At 35.2% G+C, this 22,133-nt stretch overlaps 1 protein-coding gene across 1 annotated transcript in view; it reads left to right on the top strand.

Moving 5' to 3' along the window:
• Positions 1-752: 752 nt before the first annotated feature.
• Positions 753-22,133, top strand: part of LOC133520036 (uncharacterized) — a 40,827-nt gene continuing 19,446 nt past the window's right edge. Inside the window, exon 1 of the mRNA XM_061854296.1 lies at positions 753-920. Within this exon, the coding sequence (XP_061710280.1) occupies positions 891-920 (30 nt within the window). The 5' untranslated portion in view covers positions 753-890. The remainder of the gene's footprint in view (positions 921-22,133) is intronic.

Here is a 22,133-nt window from a genome sequence, read left to right as displayed (position 1 = left end):
GTTGAATTCATGTCCACAATATAATTTTAAATTCAAAATGTGATCAGTTCTTTTTCATCGCAAGGGTTTAACTCACACAAAAAAGTGTTGTCTCGGTGAATACTGGCACTAACAATGTTAATAAAATATGAAAAACTTTAATTTGGCCATAACTCAAAAACCGTGCATCCTTTACCGATTCGATGGTTCTTGGCCTCGCCTCCCTTAAGTGTCACTACGATGTGCCATTTATGGGACACCCTGTATAGGTACGCGTAAACTGCTTTCATTTATCATAAGAACATTAGATTTCTTACTGATTTTCGTTTAATGAAGACTATACAATATGAAACTATTAAAGGATCAACTTATTTTTATTCGTATCACGTATAGGTACATACCATATAATAGGAATGTGAAGTACGTGCTTCCGGATATAAAAATATAACTGGGATGAAGCAGTAGATTCTCATATCTCGTCTCAAACGCCCTCTTAAATCGTGGTGTCATAATAACTTCACTACCCTTTAATGGACTTTAAAATTTAAAAGCTAAATCGGATGTTAATTCTGCTGATATAGGATTTACGTGCGGCTTTAAGGATTCGGACTCACGCACACTAATGCGGTTTGTGTCATTGTCACGACACTCACACGCGGCGCAAAGGCTTCGCCGCCGAAAACACCTACACGCGAGCACACCTATATGCCAAATACGTTGCGGTATTCGACGTTATCGTAAGAGGTAATATAAGAGGCGCATCTTCGAGTTTGCACAATTTAGTTTGAAAAGCCGGCCGCTTGAGAGCGGGTCCTGAGCGAATTAGTCGTGCTAAGCCGGCGCGTGGAGGCTTTGTATTGTGGTGCGGGACTCGCCGGGACTGCAAAGGCCTAAAGGGCCGAACCCAGGCCATGGGGCCGGGAACGATTATTTATTTATTGGTAAGTTTTCAATTAATATTGTTTTTATGATTGAATGCATATAATAACAAACTAAAATAACAAAAGTTTCTGAATATTTCAAGCAGCGATAAATTATTTGTGAAACTTTCTTAGAAGTTAAATTGAATAATTATAATATTAAAGAGAATTTGAATCATGAATTATGAGCAAATTCAGTGTTAAGTACTACAAAACTTTTTAGTACAGTTAATTTAAGTATAAATAGGTAATTAAATTTTACAGGAAGAGCCCTATCGTTTTTGCTTACTTAATAACTATGTACAAAATAAATCTTTTGAATAGAATAATAGTAATTATTTTACAATAATACAGCATCATGACTATAAAATAAATCTGTATTCGAAGGAGTTGGTGCGAGCTTTATAATGAGATTAATGAGCTATCAACATTGTGATAGACATTTAGCTACAGCCCTTTTGAATCGATCTTTAACTTCCAAAACTAAGACAACTTTGTATAAGTTCACGTGTACACGCAACTCAAGGGAGTTTGTCATAGCTTTATACGTAAATTCCGTAAATTATCTAACACTTCATTTACGTGAATGTATGTTAAAGGGTAGGAAAGGGCGGTAACGAGGGTTGGGTAATCAGTACTATCTGTGGCTTATCGCGCGTCAACCCGGACGACGTGCGAGACGGAAACTTGTCTTTATTATGACAAAGAGGATTATTATGCTCAGTAATTATTAATCTGGTTAACCGAGGCAATTCGGCGGGCAATATTGCTCGTATGAAAAATTTACGTTTTCACTGCTTTCTACATGCGCGTTACACGCTTTTCCCTAAATTACCAATACTTTATACACTTGAATTTAATTTAGTTTAAAATTAAATTGTAGGAAATAGTAATTTACTAATAACTAATAGTTATAGGTACAATAAGTAAATGTAAATCTTACTTGTATTTTTTTGATGCAGTCAAATTAACCCTGTTCTTACCCTAATTCATTTTCATGACGGTTTATACGCTGAAATTGTTGCCTTGGATTTCTTGTAACTAAGACATAAATATTAGGTTTATGAATGAATTGAGATTTATAAATACAATTATTATGAGTTTTAGTATGACATGTCTCCCATTTTTTATTTAGTGTTCTGTTTTAATTATGTTACTTAGTTTTCAATTTGACGGTAAATTTGAAATATTATTTTAACTTATCAATTGCTAGTTTTCATAAGTTGTATTGTTTTTAAATATTATTGTTGACATTTTATAATTATATGTCTGCATGCTAAATAGAACAAAAAAAAATATTAAATAAAATTAAATTTTAAATTATTGACGGTCATAATAATAATAAAATACTTTAAGGTGCACTACAAACAAAAATACATGTTACAAACAAAGACAGGACATAAGAGAGTAGGTTACAACGGGCGCACTTATCGCTAAAAAGCGATCTTTTCCAGACAACTTTCAGACAGCGAAAACCGTCAGATAGATAATATAAAAATTCATTAATTTATACTGCAATTTATCAATATTTTATTTTATTTATTTATTTTAAGGAATACCAACAACTACAAAAACATTATGCAGATTTAGGTAACAATACGAAGCCAATTACAAGTACTCACAGATAGAAATGGAATAAACAATATAACAAATTTTCCACGCTATTTTACAAAATGGTATCACGATTTATACACTCGGACCCGAAACGGCCCCGGGTGCGTCCTTAAACTACGGCCAAAAGAGAGGTATGGGTATTGTGAATGTCATCTCGCTTTGTGTGGTAGGGCACAGCACAGCGGATGTCATTCCAGGTCTAGAACAGAGCCCAACTGGGGAAGTCCCTCCACCTTACAGAAAACCGCAGCCAAATAACACTAGACCCTACTCATAGTGTTGTGTTCCTGCCGATGAGTAAGGTTGCCAGAGCTCACCGGGGGGGTTTAGGGCAACGCGCATGTAACACCTCTGGAGTTGCAGGCGTACATATCCTAGCAATGCTTACCATCAGGCGGGCCGTATGCTTGTTTGCCACCGACGTAGTATAAAAACATAAAAAAAATACAAAAACACTCAATTTTATACAACTCATAGCTTATCTACGTTATAGAACTGCTGAGTAATACTAACAGTAAAAATAAAGGTTAATTAAATACATATACTTAAACACTCTAACAAATTGCAAACCTGTTACTTGTGAAAATAAAATAATTAGGATCAAAGTGGGTAACAAATAGATTCGCTAATTTTCGCTTCACTGAAGTAATGGAACTATTAAATACATGAATGTCCAAATATCTGAATACAATATTTAAATTACGACAAGCACGACACAAAATAGTAGTTTATGTGACTGCTACATAATAAAAGGCATTAAAATACACGAGTGTGGGTTTAAGAAACGAACGAAGTGAGTCTCTTAATAGGATCACACGAGTGTTTTAATATCTAATTATGTACAGTTACATACACTATTTTATCTACACACATATTATAAACTTTCTATGATATATTCACTAACCCAAATTACAGCCAACGTTGGGGCATCATTGCTCTCTTGGCGGAACTCGCGGATATGGTGTGGCGTTGCCGAAATATTTTTATCGCTCATTTTACACGCACCTTTTGCTATAGTTATTTTAAAAACAACAAAACATATTCATTTTATACTTAAAACTAATTAAAAGATAAACTGTACGTCAAATGGTGGTAAATGAAAACATTTTTCACGCATACATAGTTTTTTTTTTAATTCAGAGACACACTAGAGTCGGGGGCCTGTTTCCGTATCATTCGATACAAACTAGCATGCGAGATATGTAAAATTTGTATGAAATGGACATTTCATTTCGAACAAAAAGGCATCTCGATTGATATTAGAATAGAGGGCAAATCGATTTTTTTTTTTAAAGATATGTTCCAAATTTGAATGTTTAACCAAATCGATTATGTTGTAGTTATGAAGCAATTACAGATAAGAAATTTGTTGTAACAAAACAGTTTATTGTAATGTTGGCCATTATTTACGGATTTTGAAGGCATCATAGAGGGTTTATGATATGTGTGTAGATAAAATAAACATATGAACATATAATCTATTAAATAAATAAACTAAATTAAGTGGAGACAATACATATAAACAAGTATTCTGTTTAGCAAATTTCACTCGACACTTACTGACTGATTTTTAAACAGTTTTATCGTGTAATTATACTAGTGCTTTCCAGTAGTATAAGTAGTAGTATTAGTATAGTAGTGGAACTAGGAATAGTAAAAAAACTTCAAGAAATTATTACGAATATAAATTAGATAAGTAATTTACTGCTCGGTAGGACACAATATTTCAACATGATAGGCTTAGTCTAATTTTGTCGACTTATTTCATTTGACAAAGTCACAGGCATCGTCGACAGTCGGCAATTAGTGTCAACGCGAAAACGGCGGGTGACAGGGCTTTCAGTCTGAAACTAAACCAGACATTCGGTTGAGGTCTCGTAATTTGAAGCAAGCTTATTTATAGGCGACCGGCAAGGTCAATTAAGACTAAAACAAGCACCTCATAGACGATATGAAAAAAACCGTCATGGATACTAATGAGAGAAACAAATGCCGCATCTACTTTAACACATTCACCGCCAAGTTACGTCGTAGCTGATAACATGGATAGCGGAAACACTTCGTAGAGGCAAAACGACAACGTGTCGTAATTAGCGCTGAAGGGGTTAATAAATATGTAAATATGCACATATACCGCCATGCGCCTCTTCCCCTACTTAAAATCTAGTAATTTGTATTGTATACCTTTAAACAAATAGAAATATTCCTCAAATTCTGATTTGACTTGTGTATGTTGGAAATTTAATATAATCATGATTACTCCGCTAAAAGAAAAGCTGAAATAAAGAAAATTACAATTGGATAGGATCAATTTCTGCCACCTACATGGACGCAAATCGAGTATCGGATTTTTCCTCTTGGGGTGGAAAAGGAATTCAAAAGATCTATTGCCTACCATATGCCTATAATGTGTTGTTTTTTCTCGTTTATTCGTCGCGTCGCAGTCGGTACGAATATTTTATGCGTATAACAAGCAAGCTTTCTTATAATAAGCACGAAAGTATAATAAGGCGAAGTGGATAATATTTATTTCTGGCTTTTTCGTTTTAACTGATTTGGGCGCCGGAAAGGAAGGAAAAGGTCCTTTGAGTAAAAATACTGAAAGTTAGCATTTCGGAATTATTGCTCCGAGTGAAAAAACAACAAAGGGTAAATCAGATATAATTAAGAGGAAATTTGGAGGGACTTCCAATTACCCAATGGTGACCCGGAAATCTTATTGAATACGATTTTCTTCGCCTCTAGAATGAAATATTTACGGAAGCAAGCCTCATGCATATCAATGAGCGGTGGACGGGATCTTTAAAGCGCAGTCTCAATAACCTTTAAACTTTAGTATAGCTTGGTACTCACTTCTAGTAGATTATATTACGGGGGAGTGGGGGAATCGAGAACGGCGGGTCATTTAAATCAGTGAGGTGTACAGTACTTATAATTTCCAAAATATCTCGACCATGGTTAACATAAAGAGGCCTCAGTGTGCCTAAGTGACTTTATTCCTACTACATTATCATTGAAAATACAATATTTTAATATTTATAAAGATCCTTGAAAAGTGATATTAAACAGAAAATCTACATTGTTTCTATTTCCCCCGCGGACTGTTTCAATTACCCCATACGGATTCGGGTAAAAAGGAACGGCAAGGTATTTTTTTGTCCAAATTAAGTAGGATAACATTAACTTAAAATTATAATTTTGTTAAAATTTGATAGATAACCAAACTAACGGTTAGCATAAAAATGTATTCGTTTTGCGTCATTTTTATATCTTTTTAGAGCGTTTGAAGTTAAACGTTCCTAATTCCCCCACTTTCCCCTTTGAGTGTAATCCTGATGCGCTGGCACTTCTAGGTTTGTCTAGTCAAGCCTCAGATTAGACCAATCATTTTAGTCAAAGTCCTAAACTTACTTCTGTCTGCCTTTGATTAGGCAATATCCTAGCATTGCCCAACTTAGACAGTCAAACTCCGAAACACAAATCGAGATTATACCAATTAGTAAAACAGAAAAGTGTCCCTGGGATTTTTTATTTAACGGGGTGACTTTATCAGCCCCTCTCTCTCAACAACTTTGGCATACCTGTATTTTATTACTAATTATATTATCTTACTCGTATGATGTTTTCGTCTTCTTAAAGATGAAATCACCATTTTACATTTTACATATCGCACACATTATCTATTATTATATGTTTACATTATCTATTATTATGTATACGAAGTTACATTGAATTATCAACATATTCAAGAGATACATGGATTAATTATCTTTAAATACATATACATAGTTAATTGAGTGACGACAAACATTGAGTGTATAACTGGTTTCTACATAATATTCACATTTATGATTAACAGTAACATAGCATTTATATGGCATCAGTACTATTAATAGTAACTTAAGACTAACTATTCACTTGGACATTGTAATAAAAATTTACAATTGCAAATTAACTAGATACATTATAAAGTCATCGATATCATCTTCGCCTTCAGATACATTTCAATTGATTTATAGCCTCTTGATGGATCGAATTGTATCAGGATCGCTACCGTTCATTATTTCTTGCCATTTCTTTATGCTTAACTAGGCACAAAATTTCGACCATCATCAATCATGGTATTGTCTAGTTTCTTGCACTGATATCCTACCGCGATACCTCACTGAAGTTGAACGCCCTCTATTGTCGCAGTACCCACCTCTTCAGGCAATGACATCAACATTATGCACTAAATCGGAAGGTTGTTTTTATAAGTGCTTCCCTTTTATGGCCCGGTCTGCTTCCAAGGTCCAAATAAGCTTTTTAATTTACTTTTTACGAGATGTTATCTTTGAATAAGGCGTAAGCAACTGAAACAACTTGTTACTTCTAACAACGGTATTAATATAATGATTATTAAAATTCTGTAGTAATAATGACATAACTCTGACTGGTCCCATTAAATATTTCTTCGCGATTTCTTCATAAATCTATTGTTATTATGGTGAACACTAGTTTTCTCAAGGTATTTGAGAAGCTAACTAGCCGTGGCTAGGCAAATATTTTGTACTTTTTGTACCATAATATCATGCATTCCATGCGAATACATAGTTACATTCAGACGGACCCCCCGAGAAAGTCACTCTAAAATAAACCGTCGGGCTAACATAAAAGTAAAACACTACATTGCACAAAACTAGTAGGTCACTAAATAAATTTAAATATTTCGATAAAAATTAATTTAATTTGGTAAGTAACAGTTTATAAATGTTTCAGCATCGTAATATAGGTTAAAAAGCGTATCGGCGGCTGCATAGAATGGTCAATCTACTTATGGACTCCATTAACGAAAACGTTACACTGCGGCTATTGTTTGGTTTACATAACAAATGGCCAGATAGTGGAACATGACGCGTAGATTGACAAAGGCGTTCCGTTAAGGCTTGCCGACTAAAACCGCTGTTTCATACAAACTTTATGCATTGTTAATACGGCCAAGCCAAAAAGAAGGTTAACCCTCGGTACAGTCAGCATCAATATTAGCGTATGAAACACCCTCGAATACTTTTCCAAATAGAGATATATCTCTATTTATTTATTTATTGTAAAGGGAAACAAACAAACAGCATATCATTACACATGCAGTTTAACAAATTAAGTTAGTACAACAGCCAGAACAGTTTCCACTTATAGGTAACACAATTATTGCTCTGAGAAAAACAACATGCACGTATTAAACAATTAACAAGGCTAAAATGAAGATTAAAGTTAAATAATTAATGATAACATTTAAGAAATATGAAGATCATACAACTACTGATAAAATTTACAAACAAGTTAATTAATGACAACATTCAAGAAAGAGAAAGAAGAAGCATTTTATACAGATTTTCTATATTAAAAAGTTAGTGCTCATTGATTCGTATTTTTTTTTCTTTTTATTTTTTTTCTCTACAGTTTGTGTTTATAAGTATCTGCAACAGTTTAATTGTTCTACATACGAGGAACCGCAAAGCTTCTTAATAGTGTATTCGTGATCATATTTAAAGACTAAAATGTCCTATAAACTTTTCTGTAATTCGCCTAGTATCGGAATTAATGCCAATTGAAAAAACAAAACATATTTTTATTGTTACTTAGTGCTAAACGCCTTTTCTGATGTTCCTACTATGGGACGTAGTCAATATTATCCTCATTGATAGATGTAAAAAAATCGACAAAATAACATTTTGCAATACCTCAATTTCAAGTGACAGGATTACTAAATAATATTGGATTTTTATGTACAAATACAAAAAAATCGAAAAAATCAAACGAAAAAAATGTTTTTGGTGAAATTGACCTAAACTCATATAACATTTTTTCCTTCAGAAATGCGCGGTTATAATCCTTCGGGTTCCTCGTGATACGCCGTGTATACTAAAGAGCCATATCTCTTTTTGTTTCCTAAGTTTTCAGAGAATGGTAGGTACTTTTGACGCATAGTCTGTACCTATCCAAGTTCGATTTTTAATCTCATCCAGTTTTATTAATGGCTTTCTAATTTTCAGAGAGGTCCTTGACTCTATTCTAAAAGTTCCGTATGCATTATCATATACCTAACATTAAAGTAAATATAAAACTCACGTCACTGTTCAATTTAAATAACAAATTAACATATTATAAGCATTAATAACATCATAAAAATCATTGGCCAAACTGTTTGTGTGACTGTCGGCTTTGAGGAGGTCCCTCGAAAGATGAATGGGGCTACGTAGTCAGTGACGTTAGCTGTGACTCAGGACTCAGGGGACACTTCTTGCCGCTAGTTGCTAGGCTATTCTTAATACAATGGAAATCATTTAGGAACAAGTAAAAGCTGTGAAACATATTGAATAAACAGTTAGTCATTTTGTATAAGTAAATGGCAGATTAAGTATACAAAAGAATGTAAGACTTTTTTCTTTTTACTATAGGTACGCATGGAATAACGCAAATATAACTTTTTAAAAGTCAATATACATTGATTCAAGGAAAACATAACTACTAAAACACAACCATCATCTAAATCCACAGCGCTGACTTCGTCAAAAGCGTAGGTACTAAACGGAATCCGCTTAGGTCGTGGCCACATGTCCACGACACGGCGCCGTAAACGTAAAACGACGCGGTGTCGCGTCGGAGCGCGGCACGTTATCCACCGTGCGAATATACGTTGCCGCGTCGTGAAAACACACGTTACTGCACCGGGCACCGCTGGTCGCGCCGCGCGCCGGGCAGATTAACGTTGCCATGTTGAGTTGAGTAGATGGGTAAATTATTCGGTGTCCTCATGTGACACTGTGTATAAAATTTGTTAATAGTGTTACCTAATTATTTCCAAATAGTTACAAGTTTGACTAACTACTTATAATACATTCTTGTTTGATTGACAATGACAATAAACAATAACATTAAATATACATATTTTTAATTCTTACCTTATTGTTAATCCCAACATATCCAGAGGTCGAACTGGTTTCCTAAATACATGTTGCCTTTTTAAACGAGGCGATATTTTCCGTAATAGTTCTTCAAAACTTGACACAGACATTCTAAAATAATCATAAATCTTGTGATCACTTATTTTTAAAGCCTCGTACTTTTCAAATGACTGCCATCATGATTGATAATAAAAAGATATGGATTTATCCAATATTTTCTTTTCCTCTGCTTTTTCTTCATGCTTCTTCTTAAAAGCAACAAGAGCAGAATACGTGTGATAGGATCCATGCGAATTGAAAACTGATCGCAAAATATTTTGAAGATGTACGAGAAGCTGCGGCGTCGTAATCGAACGTGGCACCGCACCGTGCATCCACTCAACTCAACACGGCAACGTTAATCTGCCCGGCGCGCGGCGCAACCTGTGGTGCTCGGTGCAGTAACGTGTGTTTTCACGACGCGGCAACGTATATTCGCACCGTGGATAACGTGCCGCGCTCCGACGCGACACCGCGTCTCGTTTTACGTTTACGGCGCCGTGTCGTGGACATGTGGCCACGCCCTTAGAAAGTGATAATTCACCACAGGCTTCGTCAAAAAGTCGTATTCCAAAATTCAAAAACCTAATTAAATAAAAAGCGAGGCATGTATTCCCATGCCGATATACATATATTATGGTTATAACCTACTTTCGACCAAGCATATTTTATATTAGCAAAGCAAAAACATGAAAAGATAACCAGTAGCTGTACCACGAGTTGACACTTGACGTTTACGTTAGCAACTGCATAAACTCGATCGCAGTCTATCTCGCTCACACTAATGGGTAGCTGCGATAAAGAGGGAATGCGATCGAGTTCATATAAATGTCAAATGCCAACTCGTGGTAGGTACCCGTGATGGGCTTAGCCTCGATTACAATATTGAATAAGGTGTATTCGGGCAAATCCTAATACTGAAAATTGTCAGGTAATTCCAAAAATAGACTCTATTGCGAATGGTTTTCAGACTTGATTTTGACGACGACCGGTTTGGCCTAGTGGGTAGTGAGTGACCCTGCCTACGAAGCTGATGGTCCCGGGTTGAAATCCTGGTAAGGGCATTTATTCGTGTGATGAGCATGGATATTTGTTCCTGAGTCATGGGTGTTTTCTATGTATTTAAGTATTTATAAATATTTATATATTATATATATCGTATCGTTGTCTAAGTGCCCTCAACACAAGCCTTATTGAGCTTACTGTGGGACTTAGTCAATTTGTGTAATAATATCCTATAATATTTTTATTATTTATTTATTATACTCACCCGACATTCTCAAGTATTCGGCATAACGCAAATACTCCTGAGATATTTAACCCAGAAGGTATTAAGTTTGTGATCAGTTATGCAAGGCCACAACCACGATACGACACTCTGCAAAGAGTATAACGATAATAACAAAGAAGTATGCAAAAAAAATATAAATAGGTATTTAGGTATTCTATATAAATAGCAGACACCAACTTAGCTTTGTATTTTTTGTATCTATTCGGGGGAATACGTGACAAGGCAAACTGCTGTATGCTGTACGTTTTGCTGTAAGTAATGTTCAGCAAGTCTGAATTATGGTTTCAGCATAGCGCATATTTCACGAGCTATATTGCAACAATATTTTGTAACCCTAGCTTATGCTAGAAATATTATAAGTAAGAGAAAGATTGTACTTATGTTTCTATGTTTAAATATTATAAATAAATATTTGGGGCATAATGTATGTATGTATGTATGTATATACTTTATTGTACATAGAAATAAAAACACGAAAACACAGTTACTTTATAAGGAAAAATAAAAGTCGTACTTTTTTATAAAATCTATATACATACGTGTGTTCATTGGGGCGTAAACTAATTAACCTCTCATTATACGATCGTATCAAAAATACAGACTGTATAGGTATTTATCTTTGCCTTGCTTTGATTATCGCAAACTTTGTCGATGTTTCATTTCGTAATTGCCTCATTTTTGCTTGAAAATGATCTAGGTATATTATTATGACAAGTCTATTAAAGTCAAGATTGCTTGTCAACGATCAAAAGCGCGACGAAAATTAAAAATCATGTCAAGTGTCACTCGAAGTATTGAATTCCAAATTAATATTGTCATTGCGTGAATTATTTCCTTATACCTATAACAGTAAACCTACATATATTATCTCATGAAAGCAAATTCCATATTATTATTTATTTTTATATATTAAATTCATGTTAGTTATAAGATTTGAAAACATGTGTCTTTATAATATTAAGCACTGTACCCCTAGTGTAAATTTATTCGATAGCGAAACGTGACGTACGCGTTTGCGTGAAGTCCCATTTTGTATGAGATTTTGAGTTTCCAAAACGTTCCGCTAGGCGCGTTGTTTCTAAATGCCATACAAAATGAGACTTAACGCAAACGCGTACGTCAAGTTTCGCTATCGAATAAATTTACTCTAGGGGCTCAGATCTAATATCTCGCTGACGCTAATATACGCTTGTTCTCAGCTCAATTTTATTATTTAGGTAGGCAGTAACGTATTCATCGCATAGCTACATAGTGTTAGTTGGAAGGAAGGTTAACATGCGTAATTATTTAATTATTTACTTTGTGTTTGTCATTGTCATTTGAAGTTTAGCAGCACAATGTTATACCCATAACATAGCACTTCGTGCCTATGTCGTACTTAGTATAATTGAATGTTATATAATACCTTATGTTATTAAATTAAGACCGTCATTTGTACATTTTCATCAATAAAAGAGTTTCCTATAATCACAGCTTATGAATACTTCATATTTTACAGTCATGGCCAAAAGTAGCCACTTAAAGAATAGTAATTCATACGGTAGTATGCTCAGAAATTAAAATTAAGAGGAAATACCATCTGAGCTCCTTCTCAGATTTGAAAATTTTAGGTAAATATCTCCGTCGCGCTGACGGGGGCGGCTCCAATATTAGTGCGATAAGGACAATTACAGCTTATAGGTGAAATATCCTGCGAATCGAAATCGAGGTTACGTTCTTGACGTTTACCTCCTCCAAATCTTAATTCTTAAAATTTTGGGAACGGAATGAGATGATTTTTGCGTTTATTGTTGCCGATTTTGGTTGCTAGGCGTCTGTTTACGGCGCATTCATTTGGCCGTTTTTAGCGCTTTTTAAAGTAACTTAGTTCTTATAAAAATATGAATGTAGGGCCAAAATCCAGAGAGGAAAATGTCCAGAATGATTGCATGGAAAAAATTACCAGGAATGTTTCCTCATGAGTTTACCGTAAACAATATTAAACAACAGTACTACAAGAATAACACCTGCGAGGTTATTGACTCTAAGGGTTGTAAAGGACATTGACATCAAAACATATTAGAGCGTATTGATATCGGTTTATGTCATTCATGCTTTGCTTATTGTCTTGTCAATCATACTTGGACCGGTATTTTGGAACAAGCACTAGTTTCCCATTACATGACATGATGGCAGCGATTATCCGGTAAAATCTTGATCAGTTAAGAAGATGGAATAATATTTAAATGGTGGCTTACTAAGGCTATTACAAAACTTTTCACACATTTTTACTTTTCTGAATACGGCGTTCAATCTATTTAGCAATAGGTATTTTAGTATTCTTAAACAAAAAAAGTATGATTAATGCACGTCTTTATATACTTATGTATACACTGCGTATGGTAATATTTCAGGCATAGATGGTAGCATCCAATAGATGTGCTTTATGCGTGCGCCTGTGAGAGACAGAACATACATTAAAACACGTTTTAACAGTCCTGACAACATATCAAAAACAACCTACGTAATTTGGTCGGATAATTTATTTCCCACCATAAACCATACTAAAATTTACTGTGGGGACTAAAATAATCGGACAGACATACGGACATGAGGAATCTGTAAGGTTTCCGTTTTTTAAATAAATAAATAAAATAAAAAGTCATTTATTGTCGCAAAAAATAAATAAATAGTACATACAGCAAGCAGCAGCAAACATTATTGACTAATCGTTTTGACTGAGCAACTTGATTCGACTAAAACAATCAACCACTCTATAAGCATTAATTACAGCACAGTAGCAATAAGTATACAGCTTTTAAGAACTATGATAATATACCATATAGAACTATTGTTTACATTCAAACTCTTAAGTGCGACAATGGGCTCGGGACTCAGCTTTTGCCGCGAGTCTGGTGACTGCACAGCGCTGTTTTTCAGCCCGTACCTATCTCTTTGCTTATATAAAACCTAAAATTACTTGCTAGCTATAGGGAGAATACATGCCTTTATAGCCTGCGTTCACATTAAAGTAGGTGCTCATTTAAATTAAAATTAAAGTTTTTTATAGGTATAAATTACTTGTTCACGTATCTTTGTCTAGCAATGGGGCCCTTGGCGTTTTAATTTTAATTTTAATTTTAGTTTAGCAATTTATCCATTTATCATCGTTCACGTTTTTGTTCTTTTAAAAGCCTTCTTTTCAAATAAGTTTTGAATGTTGGTAATGACATATTAGTACGGAGAGGGGGAGGTAAATCATTCCATATTTTCGAGGCTCGATAGCGAAAACTTCCTTGAAAGCCCATAAATTTATGCTTCGGCACAATTACCTTATTAACGTGCATACTTCGAACTCCTCGGTCTTTATTTTTCGGCCACTTAAGCTTTTCAAATAAGTACTCAGGTCTCCAAGTTAGGACGATTTTATATACCTGTGTTGCTAGATGCAGATTCCTCCGTGCCGCCATTTTTAAGGACTCTTTTTCGTTAAGGAAAGGTGTGACATGCGCGCGCTTTGGCACATTATAACAGAATCTAACACACGCGTTCTGCGCCCGTTGAATAGTTCGCGCAGTCTTGGCGTACAGCCTAGGGCCATAGACTATATCGCAATAGTTTAAATGTGACAAAACTAAGGCTTCAACAAGGGTTTCCCGTACCTTTTCTGACAAGTGCTCCCTTAAGGTGTAAAGCGCCTTTAAACGATAATATGCGTGACTAATCTTATTACTGACATGTTCACAAAAACGTAGTTCGCTATCCATTAAAATGCCTAGGTTTTTTGTAACATTAACCTGTTCAATTATTTGATTATCAACTTTAATCATTGGATTATTCCCTTTAATTTTCATACATTGTGCGGTAGTTCCAAGAATCATGAATTTAGTTTTTAACGGATTTAACACGAGCGCATTTTTAGTTGACCATTGCGATATTGCATTGAGATCCGAATTTATTAGAATCTCAGCCATTTTCGTGTCACTGCTTTTGAAAGAGTAATAAATCTGGGTGTCATCTGCATACAGGTGTATCCTACAATTTTCAACGCACTTGAGAAGATCCGCCGTGTACAAAATGAACAGAATCGGACTCAAAATCGACCCCTGAGGTGTGCCCCTTTCTATTGCCTTAACCTGTGACTTTTGCAACTCCCCGTAACTATTTTCAATTTCTACATACTGGGTCCTGTTTGTTAGATACGACTTAAACCATTCACATGCTGAGTTTGATATACCATAATAGCGCATTTTAGCCAATAGCAACTCAGAGTTCAAGCAATCAAAAGCGCGAGAAAAGTCCAATAAAACCAAAATGGTGCCGCAGCCCTCGTCGGAAGCCGCTAGCACGTCGTCCACCACGTGCGCAAGCGCCGTGGCCGTGCCGTGACCGCTACGGAAACCGGATTGCGTTACGGGCAAAATTCCATTGTTTTCTAAATACTTTGTGAGCTGTGTGCATATCACTCTTTCAATTATTTTAGATAATACAGGTAAGATGCTAATTGGCCGCAAATCTTTAAAATCCTCCACAGAGGAGCCTTTAGGAATGGGTTTCACACGAGCGCACTTCCAGTCGTCTGGGCACACGCCAACGGCAATTGATTTATTTACTATGTAGGTAATAACGGATAGAGTAGTCGGCAAGGTCATCTGTATCATTTGGATAGTTATACCATCAAAACCCGCTGCCCCCGTGTCAATGCCATTTATGATTTTCACCACCTCGGACTCGGTAGTTGATTCTATGTGGAACTGATTTCCAGTGAAATTATTCGTTCTAAAAAAATGTATTGTCTCAGGGTCAGGGGTTGAAGCCCATGGCAGGTTGAGGAAAAAATTATTTAAGTCATCTGTGCGATTAAGATTTGCCATTTGGCTACGGAACCCTAAAAATGAGACTGTGACAAGGACAAACAATAATAGCCCTTTCTCTGCTACTCCTACTGAAAGTTCCATAAGAGCACCTCGTTCGGTCATCTCCCGGCTCTACCATTTCATTTCTATACTTACGAGTATTGTACTTCTATGATTTAAGGTGACGTTTGGAATCCGACTGCTCTAGTAATACCGCAGCAGTAAAGCTGGCGCAGTCAGAATTCGAAGAGTACCTTTATTTATTTATATATGTTCATATTCGAATATAAAAAGGCGGACTTATTAATGGGGCTCAACTATTCAATGCTATATTATATCTTAGTAGGTATTCTATGGTTTGGTTTAGTAATTAACTAGTTGTACGTATTTATTGAATATCCTGGTATGGTATAGCACGCTCAACGCAAGCGCATCATTATAAAATAAATAATATGTGTAGAATTCCGTCATACGCGGAAACATTTAGCCTCACTAGCAAGTGTTGACTTCCGTTTTTTTGATACGAATATGTTACCTACATATTTGACATAATGAACATCGCACGAGCAATTCAAATTAGATACTAACCCCCTTATTCATGAAACTTTACCGGCCTGATTTATTTAAATTATGTTTTGTCCCTTTCTTACAAATACATAAGTCAGAAAAAATTACAGATAAAGACAAAGGATTCATAGCTAATTCAGGCCAGTAACGGGTTTTTGAATAACATCATAAGTCAAAAACGACCACTGGATAGTAAAGTAAATAAGTATTTCAGGCATTTTTTTTATTTTTTTCTGCATTTTACTTCATAAATTTTAAGATTTACGCCTGGGATTTTAAGTCGCGTCCACGATTTAAAGTTAATATATTTATTAAGATTCAGGCAACAAGGTCTTTATTACAAATAACTAATCTAATATACATAATATTATAATTATAAATGAATAACGAAATAAACAATAAATACTTAGGTGACATAACAAGATGAGCTTTTGACTGACATCATGACATGACACTGACGTATTCGCTAGAGTGTGCGTAACTTACTTCCTTTACATCTCGCTCGTACTGGAATATTAGTGCGAGTGAGATGTAAATAAAGTAAGTTATGCAGACGTTAGCGTATATATCAGTGTCAGATTAGTGGCAAGCTCGCGGTAGAAATCTTGTGAGACTGACAGCTCTAATAGCCGTTAGTACGATTGGGTGTTATAAGTTAATCATGATTACCATTACCTACCGATCAATAACTGACATCCCATAAGATTTACTAACTAATAAGGATGAATTTTACACTTTCTTACTGTGTTGGCTGTGAACACGACATAAGGTCAAGGTCAAATATTACGGCAGGGACCTAATCCGTCTTTGTTAATATTTGTAAATCCGTTTAATCCCAAAGTTCCCAAACTTGTGTTTTTATATCGTCCCTTACAAACACAGTTGACAATGTTTAAGTACTCCCTGGGGCAATATTTCCAACTCGGAACGTTCGGGGATTAACTTTAGGAAAAGGCCAATAAAGAGTGCTTCAGTATCCCATTACAACTCTGATGATTATCCTTCAAACAACAATAAATAAATTTTCAGAAACATCGCCAGTAGCATGTTCTATATCTTTACTCACTTTGCTTGCATACTAAACTCAGATGTCCGCTTGCATTTATTTCGAAAGCGAGTGCACAAAATGAGTTTCCAACCCGGAGAGGAAACTATTGGAATTATTGGTACTCATTTGGATTACTCCCGTCTCGTAATGTTGATTTCACCGAAGAACAACTGGTCTATGATGTAAATGAAATGATATTTCATAAAATAAAATGTCACACTTGAATAAGATACGATTTTTCATAAAACTTTTTAACAAAAAATATAACTGACTTCAGAAATTACCAAAAGCGCCATACATGTACCTATAACATTTGAAGAGTTCCCTCGATTTCTCCAAGATCCCATCATCAGACCCCGACTTGGTGCCAACGGGACCATCTCGAAGTTATACACGTTCGATTAAAAAAAAAAATTTGAAAATCGGTTCACGATTCTCGGAGATATCGAGTAACATACATACAAAAAAAATCAGTCGAATTGAGAACCTCCTCCTTTTTTGAAGTCGGTTAAAAATCCAGGAAAACTTATTGGTTTTACTTATAATTCATTTTATTATACCTATCCAACGATACCCATACCATTGGGTTAAAGAGTATTAGTAAGTAGTAAAAGTACGGTAGAGGTATTTTGTATGGGATGTACCTATAAAAAATTTCTTCTACGTTGTTTTTGTTTTACCGTTTTGTAGCCATGTATGATTTATATATTCATGCCAAATTGCAGTTTTCTTGCACTAACGACCACGGAGCAAAGCCGCGGATGGGCGGACAGACGGGACGGACATGGCGAGACTATAAGGGTTCCTAGTTGACTACGGAAACCTAAACAGAAGTTTCTCTCAACAAAACGAAAATTAGCTGCGAGTTCTTATAATAATATACAACATTTTTTATACAATTTCAAGGTATCTGAGATAGGAAGACTTAAGACGGGGTTCTTAAACAAAAAGTTTTTTCAATAATTTTAAATTTAAGATTATGCCATTAAATTTTGGCGCCGATGATGAAAAATGGTTTCAAATAAGGTAGTTTAAAGAACTTCTCTCAAGTTACAAAAGAAACCCCTTTAGATTATGCAAATTGATTTCAAACAAAACATTCCGGCGGACGCTCAACTCTAGCTTGTTTCGCGTAATTGAAATCAGTTAATTATCATTAACATCCACAAACCGACAAATGTTATAAATAAAGTTGTTCGCACTGAGTCATAGCTCTTTAGACGATTGGAGTGATACCGGTTTCCGAATGGCTGCTTGTAGCACAAATGCTACAACGTTTAATGTCAATCATGAGCATTCTCGTTTGAATTACCCAAAGGTTGAAGATGCGCCGCGTGCCACCAACGACCGGCCTGCGACTCTAACGATGATGTAAATATACTTCGATGCGACTGCTAGGTGTCCTGTCGTTTGGCCAAAAGATGTTTAGCAAATTGACACTTGGCAACCAACTACTGGCAAAATTATATTTTAGCAAATCATTTTTTTACAACAATATTTTTGACAAATTATTCTTATTACCAAATAATTAACTAATAAAATTTCATTTCATAACAGATCTTTTTGACAAATGATTATTTAACAACAAAGTTAACAAATAAATCTATCATTGGTCAAAAAATGTTTGCTATAATGTATTATTTGACATGTGTTTCTGTACTAATAAACTGTAAGCGAGCCAGACCTGTCGGGGCAATCCGACTCGGATAGGTTAGGTTAGGTTAGGTTTTTTTTTTTTTTTACAACGCGAAAAATGTAAGCAACGATTGCTTGCTTGTCTTGCAACTAAGTAACTTACCTCAAAATAATCTGGCCCAAATGAAAATTGCAACCATGCAGAATTATTCCCTCAAAGTTTGGTGAATGTATAAATTTGCTAAACATATTACTAGGTGACATGAAAAATATAAAATTGATACTTTGTATTTTGACATATTGTAATAATGTATTATTTACTAAATGATTATTTGTCAAGTGACTTTTTGTAAAATGATACATTTGCGGAATAACATATTTGCCAAATAATACTTTGGTGAAACGTTTTTTGTGTTTTACATAACACATTCACACTCTGATGGGCTGTTAAAATCGCTTCCAACTTAGCTTTGGCTCTCTATGAGTTATATACGCAATAATTTTACAATACATATGAATAATCGCAAAGCAGGCACGTTCGCAAGATTTCAATGAATAGTTTATTGGAAATGCCATAGCAGTCGGTAACGTCATAATTTGATAGAAGTTTGACGTTTAAAATAGCCATTATGCAGATCCGGTTTATACGCTATCAAACTCGCTGCCAACTTAGTTTGGTCTAAGTGTACGCTCGCTAGAGATCATTTGACAAATTTGAAAGATTTTTGTTTAGCTTAAAAGAAAGATTAACGACTTGAAGGTACATTTACATAAGTTGTCGTTTGAATTTCAAAGCCAAAAACAGTAGTTTTTTCCTTGGAGGTCAACATGACCTTATAGTGGAATTTATATTTGTATATTAGGTAAATTAAGTCTGTTGGTTGCTGGGCTGGTTGGTGTTCTAACCGCATCTGGTCTACCCGTCATTCGGTGCATTTCGTAAACTAATAAAGAATCTTTTTTAGAAGAAAATACTGAAAATATTTTTAGGAACTGAAACACATTTGTAACTAAAACGTTGAACTTGATTAGTAATTCTTATACTTCAATTCTAGTCATTTTTCCTACTTGTATGCTTAAGCACTACGTGATTTCCTATTCTTAAAGCATCAATATCATTAGGTATATTAGCTTCATAATATTTGGCAAATATATAAGACTGAGGAAATACCATTTGTTTTGCATTTGTTCGTGAGGCAATCTTATTCTCACGCGAGACATCGGGCGAAGCTCGATTTCTTTGCCCCATTCACCTATTACTAGGTCGAATTGTATAAGGTTCACAATGTAGGGGAGTCGGACAGTCGTGTTACCCAGTGTTTGCCATCGGCGGACGTTATCGTGATCACCTTTCGCAACGCCGAACGTTTTCCACGACAACTGTACTGGCTGTTTGTTTATTTGGAAATTCTAATTGCAGTTTTAATGAACCACTATATTTTAATGACTTGACAAGGACGATATCCGATTACCAATGGTAAAATATTTGGATTTGATTTATGCAAACTTAAACAAGCGTTGTTAGATTTATAGTTGCGACGAAAGGTTATAACTCAAAAATGTGTTAACCTCCAAAGAGACACACGCGGAGTGGTGTTTGCAAAAATGTTAATTTTATATGTCAGCTGATTAATTAACTGACTTGTCTTGACATTAACCAATACATTTTAAACAATGGTTTATGCAATAATTTCTATAATATCTTCTACGTTACGACTTATGACGAAAAATCTCCGATTACCGCAATAATCTAACCCGCAACGACCTCCGCAAGTGCAATACGATATACAACTTTACATTAATTGGCAGTTAAAATGCCTGCGCATAATGAAGCGTTGAATTAACTACGACGACCGGCCCTCATGTAACGTAATATCCATTGTTGACTTGTCGTAGTAACCTATAAATGCTCGATTGGTATTATGAGTGGTCAATATCAAAGGTCAGAGAGCTACCTAGCCACTTTCACTATCGAATAGCGAGTATGAAGAGTCGCCGGCCGCTCTAGGCGTATGCACGCGACCTTCGTCGGTTTGCCCAGGCACTTAGCGCCTAGATTAGCGTTCGAAGTTCGGAGAGTGTGTGACATAACCCGATGGCGTCACCTCCACCTTGACACAATAACGACAAACATAAACTGTGCATATTACTCCCGCATTCCCTTTGTGACTAATGAAACTTGTATCATATTCATATCTGTAAAAATGCCAAAAATATGCTTAAAACATGCTTTTGAAGTTATTGGAATTAACGGTGCAACATAAAGTTGTTGACATATGACATAAACATGGATGTTACATTATAATTCGGCAGACGTGAATTCGCAACATGCAACGCAATAAATATGCAAATATTGGTAACTGGTAATATCATAAGCTACATAATAAACTTACAGAAAAACTGAATAACGATAAATAGAAGACAATAAACGTCAATGATGACATGTCGTTTAGTTATCGATCTTTTAAAAAGATCTTTAAGATTTTTAAAAGTGACATACATCTTTAAAAGATCGATAACTAAACGATATGTCTAAATTGATGTTTATTTCGATTCCGCTGTGATCCCAATAAGATATATCTACGATATTCTAATGTCAAAGTGACATTGGTTGCCCGAATCAAGCTGCTCCTGTCAATTATACGACACAAACGATGAGAACTTGTCTAAACCAGAACTTATCGTTATCGTATCTCATTCTTCGAATCGGGCCGTAAGAGGGGTAAACCTTTTCTGAGTTTCCATTTCCATGCCAGATTAACGCTAATTTTAAGTTAAAAGTAGGCGATTATTACAACTCGCAGAGTATAATACAAATTCATAAAAAACACACCTCGATCGATACTGTATTAACCTATAGGAAATTAGGAACCTACCTACATGCCTGCCTACCTACAAATATAAATATAGACGTAAATTTAATATAGCATTAAAATGTCTTCCAGCGAAATAAATACCTAATAAATGACATGAACATGCACAAGATCCGCTTTATTTATGCTTACATGACTAACATGTCATAAAGATGTGGAATATGCGACAGGTTCGCGTGATATAAATAACATGATGAGGCTATGCTAAGATTGCTAAGGCGTAGCGTCACGAGGAAAACATTCCTTCATTGCCGTGACCAGATTACTGGAGATCAGTTTCTAGCCTCGCATACAATATACTGTATTCTCCATTTTAATAACTGTGCCTGTAAATTAAATAGTGTCAAGGAAAGGAGTGTATGTCTTCAATGTATTACCTATAATTTAC

This window comes from Cydia pomonella, chromosome 7 (genome assembly GCF_033807575.1).
Source record: "Cydia pomonella isolate Wapato2018A chromosome 7, ilCydPomo1, whole genome shotgun sequence".
Lineage (NCBI taxonomy): Eukaryota > Metazoa > Arthropoda > Insecta > Lepidoptera > Tortricidae > Cydia > Cydia pomonella.
This window is presented reverse-complemented; position numbering and strand designations above follow the sequence as displayed.